We start from the raw sequence: 9,545 nt of genomic DNA, 5'->3' as shown, positions 1-9,545 counted from the left end.
CTGTTACAGCAGTAGTGCCCTGTTACAGCAGTAGTGCTCTGTTACAGAGCTAACTCACCAGCTGGACGATGATTTGATGCGTTTCTTCGAGCGGTGCCGTGGTTACGTGGAGGGCGTGGAGAAGAACCTCACGGCTCTGATGGAGGTCGAGAAGTTCAAACACGGAGAAGAGATGAAGACTGTGAGGAGGAAGGTGGAGGAGAGACTAGGTCTTCATCAGGACGCTCTCACACCAGGTCAGACTCACTCAGAGAGAGAGAGAGATACACACTCACACACTCGCACGCACACTCGCACGCACACTTACACACTCGCACTCACGCACACTTTCACGCACACTCGCACGCGCACTCGCACGCACACTCTCGCACCAGGTCAGACTCACTCAGAGAGAGATACACACTTGCACGCTCACACTCACTCTCACACTGGCGTACACACTCACGCACTTACACACACAAAGTTTTCTCACTTGGTTTTACTTTCAAGTTTTGGACTTTATTCTTTCTATTATCTGGAAATTAGTTCTCAGAACTTTGACTTTAGATTTTTGCTTTATTCTAAACATGCTAATTCATATTTTTGCTCAGCGGAAACAGAGCCACTGGTCTCTGGTCTGGTCTCTTGAAGTTTATCCCTCTGTGTCTCCTGTAGATCTGGTTGAAGCTGCCTTTTTCTTGTGTTCCTACGAGCTCTCCATCAAATCTCTTCACTCTTCGTGGTGTTTCCTGTTTGATGAAGACGATGCAAAGGTAAGAAATTCCAAATAAAAGAGCCCGAGTGGAGCGTCTTCTCTCACAGAGGATCTCTGGTCTGATTAATATATGTAGAACCATAAATACTTTAAAGCAGTGATTCTCAACTGGTGGTGCCTGAAAACATTTGTTTTTTTTTAAATCCTGTGCTTTTATTTTGAAGGTGATTTTTTTATGCAGCGGAGTGCTGTCTATTCACACTTGCACACGACGCCCCTCTCGGGCTTAGGGGGGGTAGCAAATATCGTCCAAAAAATGGTCATATTGATAGCGATTATTGTCCATGTGTACATTTCATATACCGGATTAAACAGCAACGTATGGGCAACACTATCATATAAGTCACTTTTTACACACTCCAAACACAACTATAGACTACTAATATAAGCAACTAGAAAATGTGGCATAAAACCACGTATTCCTGGCCACAAATCTGCGTTTTATTTACTGCGCTTCAATATTGGAACACCAAGCTAACGGCTATACGGCTAATCCATACATCGCCTAGCATTAGCATTCGACGCAGAACCCATAAATGCCTTCGGTTTTTCTCTCTGTCAAACCAGTACAAAGCTGTGAGTGAACAACGGCAACACAACAGTTCCCTTCACCAGAAAAAAATCGTTGGTATCTGCTTACCTTTTATGAATAATCACAAAAATAAAGGCGAAAATTATCCGGTTCAAAGCTAGAATCATTGTTGGCAACTACATCCTGTCTGTTTCTCATCTGTTTCCTGTAGAAGGGGGGTCAATCTAACTTGCTGGAGCCATGGGTGGGTGGTCAGACTTTTGGCGAATGTAATTTTACGCTCGGGGATGCGCGGCACTTCTTGCATCTTTACTCGCTGAAAGTTCTGTCAATCAACACCCGGCTTTGACGACAGCCTTCCTGGGACTCTGACGCGTCGAAGGCGGGCTCATTGACTGAAATCGACCGATGATAGGCTGAGCTACACTCCCATACACACACAGCAACTGGAATTCAGACGAGACAATCCCACGGATGACAGCCAGAAACAGGCTCTGAGAGGACCCTGGCTCTCAAAATGATGCCAAACGGCTGTATTTGGATGTATTGAATAATATGATAATAATATATAGTTATGTAGTCTATAAAAGTACAATGTAAGAGCTGCAACAGCTGGTTCCAAAATGACGACCTCGCGTGACCTCTCTGTACTAAAAGCCTCTTACTCTTCACTTTATCCCAGCCAAACTTTATTCTAGGACTACTGATCGGTTGTGCTATGATTTGGGAGAGTTTTTAGGCAGCCAGCTGCAGTATTTCAAAAACATATCAATAAAAGTGCTTTTGTTTCAGGCGAACCTGAATATTTTCAATTTGAGCTGTGTAATATCTTCATGTACTATATTAACCAGCAACATATACACAATATTTACCCATCTGAACAATCTCACAAGTGTTATCTGATTATAGCATCAAAAATGATTAAAATAGACCTTGTAGTTACAGAACTGAAGTCTCTTTAGTATGGGTATGCCATTTTCGAGCAGAGGCCTAAAACTAGGGCTGGAGTTTAAGAGTATTTGGCGTTAATGCCTTGTAATGCTAATATCAGCAGAGGATGAACTGATATTTCATGGAACTAAAAAGTATTTTCAGTCACAGGATGTTGATTCAAATAAATGATGTAAGTATCGATCCATTATTAGTCAGAGGTATTGATCAGTGGAGCTTTAAATCTTCTTGTGTTAATAATAATAATAGTTCATCTTCATAATATGTGATCTGCAGGTGTTGGAGTATAAGTCTGACCTGAAGCAGTACTGGATGCGTTTTCATGGTCATGTGATCAACAGTCTGTCCAGCTGTCCTCTGTTCCATCACGTATTCAGGACTCTGGACAGAGCTGGACGTCCCCGCAGGTCTGTGACCTCACAGGAACATACGAGTTATTATTATCAACTGTTTGTTATGAATTCATTGTTATTATATTATAAACTTTATTATCATAACAATACTTATTAACTAATATGTATCTAGTGTTATAATATGTATTATTATGAAGTCATATTTATTATTTATCTATTATAATAATTATTATTACATAAACCTTTATCATCATTGTAATAATGATAATTCTTACAAATATTTATATTACTATAAATTATTATTATTTGTAATAGTATAAACTAATATTATTTAAATTTCATAATTTAAAATGATCCGTGATGAATCTGTAAACTGTGAATTCAAACTCTTATTCTAAAGGATCACAGAGGACAGGAAGCTGACAGAAGTGTGCTTTGAATGAACTTTATTGTCATCAGGTCCACCGATGCTCCTCCTGAGCCGGCCTCCATCCTGATTGGTCACGCCGAGACGCTCCTCCCCCTCCTCTCCCTGCTGGGACTCTACAAGGATGAGACTCCGCCCACCGCTGACAACTACCACTCACAGCATGGTAGGAAGTTCCGCCACCCCCCCCACGTCCAATCAGAGGATGGGGCCGTGAAGGCACGATTCGCCTGACGTTCTTCTTCTGTGGTTCTCAGGCAGAAGCTTCCGGTCCGGTCTCATCGTCCCGTACGCCGCCAACCTGCTCTTCGTCCTGTACGACTGCCAGCGAGGCCCACGGCTGCAGCTGCTCGTCAACGAGTCGCCGGTTCGATTCCCGGGTCTGGAGACGGAGGACGCGCCGCTGTACCGGGACGTCCGGGCCGTGTACCGCCACCTGCTGGACGGCTGCGACTTCCACAGGGAATGCGAGGGGACGAGCGGCGGCCGGGGACCAAACATTGAACTCTGAGGCGGCAGGTAGAGACGGTGAAGACACGAGGCCTTAATCAATACATCGGTTTACTGAAACTAGTGTACATGTACACGTACGCAGTACTCACAGCTCAGCGCCTCCTGCTGGGGAGAAACTGAACAGAAGCTTTTTAATGTTCAGTAACAACAGATTCATGAATCCGTCTGCTTTAATATCACGTTATGAGTTCTTCTTCAAATACCAAAAAGGGTAAAAAAGGTAAAAAACTGATCTTTTGCATCAAAGCTGTTTCGCCGCGTCGACCTCAGCAAGCCCCGCCCCTTCCCTGTGTCAACCAATGACATGTGAGCAGTAGTGATCGGAGAGAGAGACAGTCAATGTCTGATCGTTTAAAAGATATTTTCAGTTCGTTGTAGCTTCATTTAGTTTAGTGTTGAACTTCGTCTCGTCACTGTGAACGTAGCTATGTTAGCTAGCGAGCTAACGTCACTACGTTCACAGTGACATCACGTTTTCTTGTTTAGTCAGCGACAAACATCGTATCTTCAGAGAGAGCGTGATGTCGTCTGTCTAAAGATGTATGTTTTACGATGAACTGACACTTTCTTGAACGTAAAATGATCTTTTAAATGTTCAAACATCAACATTTGTTCCCAATTCAAACGGGATCAAACTTTATTCGTCTCCGTTGACGAGCGTCCACATTTCTTCTGGATTAAGGTCCCAAAGTCGTCCACTGAGATGCTTTTAAAAGTTTTAAAAATATTTTGTTTCTAATTTTTCAATCTCATAAACCTGCAGTTTCTTCTTCACGTTTTCACATCTGGAGTCAAACACAGAAATACGATTCAATAAGCATTTAATGAATTATATTAATTATAAAAACACTATTTTAAATGTTATTTCATCATTTCTTATTTGTTTCTGTGATGATTCATTAATAACTTGAGGATAAAAGAGCGTCACAGATATTAATGATCTTCTTCTTTTGGGTCTTTTATTTTGGTGAAGTGACCATTTAATGTTTAAGTCAGTTCAGTAAATGATGTTTTTTGTTGGTGACACTTCAGGGTTCATCTGTTTTTATTCTGTATTTATTGAAATGATCATGTGATCCTTTTTATTTAAAGCTGCAGTTCCTCTAACGGACACCAGAGGCTGCTGTGATCAACCGACTGTGTGGAAGTTTTTCACAATAAGAGTCCCGTTGAGGAGATAATGAGGCACTTTGTGTCTTCAGGGAGAATCGTTTTCTGTCATTGTTTCTAAATGAGTTAAAAGTTCAAATGGAGGCTCAGCTTTTTAAAGGGCCGTCAGGTTTCACTCTTTGACTTCCTGTTACTGCAGAACGATACCAAATGTTTTCACTGAAAAGCTTTAATAAACGTTTTCACTCGTGAAGAAGAACGGAGTGTTTCATGTTATAATTCTTTATTTTTGGAGATAACGTGTAGAAACATGTTGACAGTCATCGACGCAGCCAAACAAACTAATTTATGAATTAAAAGTTATACATTTCAATAATCGCGGTATGTTAATAACTAATCAATGCTGTCAATGAAACCGTTACAAAACTAAAATGCTGTGAAAACTTCTCACTTTAAGGAGAACGACTTGGTCCACCTTAAGTGTACCCGAGAGTTGTTAACCACTAACCTTCACTTTAATCAGCTATAAACTCATGTCTCATATTCATGGACAACAAGTTAAACATTCTGTAAACTATTTGATTTGGCTGCTAAATATTTACTTACGTGCAGATTTCTAACACTTCCTGTTTCAGGACGCTCTGACTTTACATACTCTGTCGTTTCTTTTCTTATAAATACAATATATTTATATTATACTTTGTCTTGTGAAACACTTGAAATAATGAGTTTCTTTAAAGTTTGATACTTTAGATTTATTACTTAAAATGTTTAACACAAAAACATTTTATGTTTTGACAAGTTTATTTCACTGTCCATCAATTACATCATCAGTTAACAGGAAGTGTAAATAAAGAGTGACTTTGTGGTTTACAGATGAAGTGATCAAAGAATCCATTACTGTCGTAGATTAAGAACATTTTATTAACTTTATATTCTATATCTTATGTTTTATCTTAATTATTATATATTTAATATTTGGACCAAAGGAGTTATTGAATCAAGAAACACTTAACACAAAATATAAACCACAGACCAGTTCTTCAAACATAACATAATAATAAAGTACACTTCATGAACGTGTCGCTGCAGTAAAAAGGCAAAGCTTCTTTTACAAGTCATTTATTTACTAATAATTTTCTATTCATGTCCCCGGAAAGAATACGTGTTATGTACTAATATATCTATTCATATGTTATTTATGAATAAGTATTCTTCACTGTTCAGGTTCCCCTCCAATGTATTTATTGTAATCAATAGTTAACATTTGCTTCAGGTCAGCCGACTCTACTGGAGATGTTGAATGTTGTCTTAATGAGTTTCTTTATTTAATTGAACAGTTTCTATTTTATGTTTCTTTTCAGGAAACTTCGGTTAAATTATTAGGAAATAAGAGAGCTGTGGGGGGTTTCACAATAAAAGATCAAGCAAGGAGAAAGTCTGTAGAAGTCAATGGAAAATCCAGAGATCTTAATCCGTTCTTTTGTTTTGAGTTCTGATGTCACAGCTGCTGAGGCTCATGGGTAGTGTAGTACGTACGTACGTACGTACAGTAGAACCCAATGAGAGGAAATGTAACAAGAATTCATTCTTCTTATTTTAAAAGATTCTCAAAGCAGCGTTTGTTTCATGTTTTTATTTCTATTTCTGAGAAGTGGCACATAAACGGGTACGTTGGGAATCAAACCCACGACTGCAGGCAAAGCTGATGTCATAACACAATGGTCATGTGACCTGTGTGTGTGTGTGTGTGTTCAGTCCAGAGCAGCGTGCAGCAGAGCGCTGTGACCGCCGGCCATCTTGGATTTCTTCATCTTACCGATCGCCTTCTGAAGGTCTAACTGATGGATCGGACGGATGAAGTCCTCCGATGGACTGAGAGACAGACGGTTAGAGAGAGGTAAAGATGGAGACAGAGAGAGACAGGCGATTGTTTTCGTTTATTGATCAAAGATAAAACATTTGATAAATTATATTTAATTAAAACAGTATCAGACAGACAGGTACCTGTCGTTCTGCGTGTGGACGAAGTCTCGGACACAGAGCAGAGCGGCGTCACGACACATCTCTCTGAGGTCACTTCCTGAGAAACCGTCCGTCTCTTTGGCAACGCCAACCAGGTCAACAGACAGGTCCACCTGCAGAGAGACGGGCAGGTAGAGAGAGGTCAGAACGTGGACAGAGGCGGGGCTTAAGGTTGTATGGTCTCGGAGAGGAGGATTCTGGGTATTTTCATCCGATTTTTAAGCTTGTGATGTTTACAGAGTGTCAGTGAAGGCCACACGGTGCGTTCGAGGGACTCACGCTCTCGTTCTCCAGGATCAGTTTCAGGATCTGTTCTCTCTGACTCGTACTCTGAAGGAACAAAACAAACCAGGGCTCTTATTTTGAAATTTAAGTATCTCAACTCAGTTAGAACCAGACTCAGGTTCTGGTCTGATGGGGGTCACTAGGAGTACTTACAGGTTCAGGTCCTGGTCTGATGGGGGTCACTAGGAGTACTTACAGGCTGGTTGATGTGGAACCTGGTGGGCATCCTCCTCAGAATAGCAGAGTCCAGGTCTTGAGGACGATTGGTGGCTCCCATGATGATCACCTGACACACATGATGACGTCATCAACAACAGACTCATTATTATCTCTGTCTCTACCTGTCTGTCTGTACCTGACAGTGGTGGTCTGTGTCCAGTCCGTCCCACAGACTCATGAACTGGGCCTTCATCATGGCCGTGGCCTCGTGGTCCGAGCTGGACCGGCTCCTCAGGAACGAGTCTGTTCAAGATTTAGTTAGCTTAGCATAAAGACTGGAAACAGATGGAGACAGCTAGCCTAGCTCTGTACAGAGGGAACAACAACTAACATAGGTTTAAACTCATGATTCAGACCACGCCCCTCCTTTGATTGACAGCTGTCTGTCTGTCTGTCTGTCTGTCTGTCTGTCTGTCTGTCTGTCTGTGTGTGTGTGTGTGTGTGTCTCACCGATCTCGTCCACGAAGATGATTGACGGCTGCAGCTTGACAGCCAATGAAAAGACAGCAGCAGCTAGTTTCTGAGACTCTCCGTACCATTTGTCCGTCAACGTGCTCGGCTGCAGGTTGATGAAGCGAAACCCCGCCTCCTTGGCCGTCGCCTTGGCGATGAGTGTTTTCCCGCAGCCAGGAGGTCCGTAAAGCAGCACGCCTGTTACCATGACGACATCATCAATCAATGTATGACATCATGACACTGATCTACAGCCTGTCTCACCTTTAGGAGGCTGCAGTAGTCTGGAGCCCTGGAACAGGTGTCTCTTCTGAACAGGTAAGATCACCGTCTCCTTTAACTCTGTGATGACCTCGTCCAGACCGGCGATGTCCCTCCATGTGATCTATTTATAGATTATGACGACATTAACAGGGTAACTACCAACAGATGTTCTCTCCAGCGTTAGCTCGTAGCGTTAGCAACCATCATCATCATTTATGGCGTCTAATATTAATAATAGTGATTATTATACGTCATAAATACAATAACTATTTGATCCTGATGAACGACAATCACCAACACCGTCCAATCAGCAGGTTAGCTGACTTCCTGTTTACTCCTGGTTGGTTTGTGAACAGAACCAGAACTAAAACATCACAAAGTATCCAAATGAACATCAACAACAACTAATCTCTAAAACAACAACAAACTTAATTTATTGACTAAACTTGAGCATGAGGCTAAGTATATTAGCACAAGACTAGGTTAGCTTTAGCATGAGGCTAAGTATATTAGCACAAGGCTAGGTTAGCTTTAGCATGAGGCTAAGTATATTAGCACAAGGCTAGGTTAGCTGGTAAAACCTGCATCACATTGTGTGTTTTAAGTGTTTTTAATCACTGGTGTTCCACAGGGCTCCCCTTTAGGTCCTCTGATGTTATTCTATTGACTCGCTTCTTTTTGAAAATACAATATTAATGTAACTATACTTCTCACAACCTTTGTATTGTACCTCTTGTATTGGTACTACTGTTAGTACTCATGTACTGTGTTTGTTACCTGCATGGTCAGAGGGTCGACCAGGTGAGCAGCGATGCTCATCTCGTATTCTGACAGCTTCACATTTTTAACTCCGATCTGACGCATCAACTTCTCGGCCTGAAGGAGAAAACATCAAAACACGTGACCAGGATTTTATTTAACTAGAGAAAGTTAACTCAGCTCAATGTTCTCCTCACCCGTTTCTGAGCCTCCACCTGTCCCTCTAAGCCCACCCCAACCATTTCTGAGCCTCCACCTGTCCCTCTAAGCCCCGCCCCCCTCACCTGTTTCTGAGCCTCCACCCCTCCACCCCTCCCTCTACCCCCCCCCACCTGTCCCTCTAAGCCCCCCCCCTCAACCGTTTCTGAGCCTCCACCTGTCCCTCTAAGCCCCACCCCCCCTCACCTGTTTCTGAGCCTCCACCTTCTGCTTCCTGGTGGGGTCGATGGCATCCACCATCCACTTGATGGTGAAGTAGGTGACGGCTCCAAAGATGGTGAGTCTGAAGAGAAGACCGAGGACCTCGTTCCTGCCCAGAGGACGAGCCATGTTCTCCACGGGGACCTCCCTCAGCACCATGGTGAGGGTCAGGGCTGCTGCTGCAGCAGCAACAGCAACAACAACAGGTTAGACTGTCACTCATTCAGCTCCAGCTTCAAGTTTCTGATCTTCAGTCTGAAGGAAACTTGAAAGTGTTTTTAAAGGCGAGACTTCTCAGACTGATCACTGTGGTTCAGCTGCTCTGAGACGTTTCATACAGAGAAGACTTTATTTATATTGCACCTGTAAAACCAGAGTTCCAAGTGTTTTGACAGACAAAGCAGCAAAATAAAGGAAATAACAGAAATATCAGTCGATACAAATAAACTATGAAACAAAAAATAAATGAGTTCATGAAAG

At 42.2% G+C, this 9,545-nt stretch overlaps 2 protein-coding genes across 2 annotated transcripts; one reads left to right on the top strand and one right to left on the bottom strand.

Moving 5' to 3' along the window:
* The first annotated feature begins 6 nt into the window (after positions 1-6).
* LOC116377921 (multiple inositol polyphosphate phosphatase 1-like) lies at positions 7-4,900 on the top strand. Its single transcript, XM_031839684.1, has 5 exons — positions 7-236; positions 655-752; positions 2,514-2,644; positions 3,050-3,183; positions 3,275-4,900. The coding sequence occupies exons 1-5, from the start codon at positions 77-79 to the stop codon at positions 3,526-3,528; spliced, it is 777 nt and encodes a 258-aa protein (XP_031695544.1). The 5' UTR covers positions 7-76; the 3' UTR covers positions 3,529-4,900.
* A 530-nt stretch (positions 4,901-5,430) lies between these two features.
* LOC116377920 (ATPase family AAA domain-containing protein 1-B) lies at positions 5,431-9,497 on the bottom strand. Its single transcript, XM_031839683.1, has 9 exons — positions 9,051-9,497; positions 8,664-8,762; positions 7,887-8,007; positions 7,620-7,820; positions 7,306-7,412; positions 7,147-7,236; positions 6,945-6,995; positions 6,648-6,778; positions 5,431-6,515 (listed from the first exon to the last, which is right to left on the bottom strand). The coding sequence occupies exons 1-9, from the start codon at positions 9,222-9,224 to the stop codon at positions 6,395-6,397; spliced, it is 1,095 nt and encodes a 364-aa protein (XP_031695543.1). The 5' UTR covers positions 9,225-9,497; the 3' UTR covers positions 5,431-6,394.
* Between the last annotated feature and the right edge of the window lie 48 nt (positions 9,498-9,545).

This window comes from Anarrhichthys ocellatus, unplaced genomic scaffold, assembly GCF_004355925.1.
Source record: "Anarrhichthys ocellatus isolate YVR2014 unplaced genomic scaffold, GSC_Weel_1.0 scaffold1852, whole genome shotgun sequence".
NCBI lineage: Eukaryota > Metazoa > Chordata > Actinopteri > Perciformes > Anarhichadidae > Anarrhichthys > Anarrhichthys ocellatus.
Note: the sequence above shows the minus strand (reverse complement) of the source record. Positions and strands in the feature narration are given on the sequence as shown.

Coding starts and splice junctions, on each gene's coding strand:
- LOC116377921 (XM_031839684.1), top strand. CDS start 77: ATGCGTTTCTTCGAGCGGTGCCGTGGTTACGTGGAGGGCGTGGAGAAG. Junction 237..654: donor TCAGGACGCTCTCACACCAG/GTCAGACTCACT, acceptor TGTCTCCTGTAG/ATCTGGTTGAAGCTGCCTTT. Junction 2,645..3,049: donor AGAGCTGGACGTCCCCGCAG/GTCTGTGACCTC, acceptor TATTGTCATCAG/GTCCACCGATGCTCCTCCTG.
- LOC116377920 (XM_031839683.1), bottom strand. CDS start 9,224: ATGGTGCTGAGGGAGGTCCCCGTGGAGAACATGGCTCGTCCTCTGGGC. Junction 7,413..7,619: donor CATCTTCGTGGACGAGATCG/GTGAGACACACA, acceptor AATCTTGAACAG/ACTCGTTCCTGAGGAGCCGG. Junction 6,996..7,146: donor GGTTCCACATCAACCAGCCT/GTAAGTACTCCT, acceptor TTGTTCCTTCAG/AGTACGAGTCAGAGAGAACA.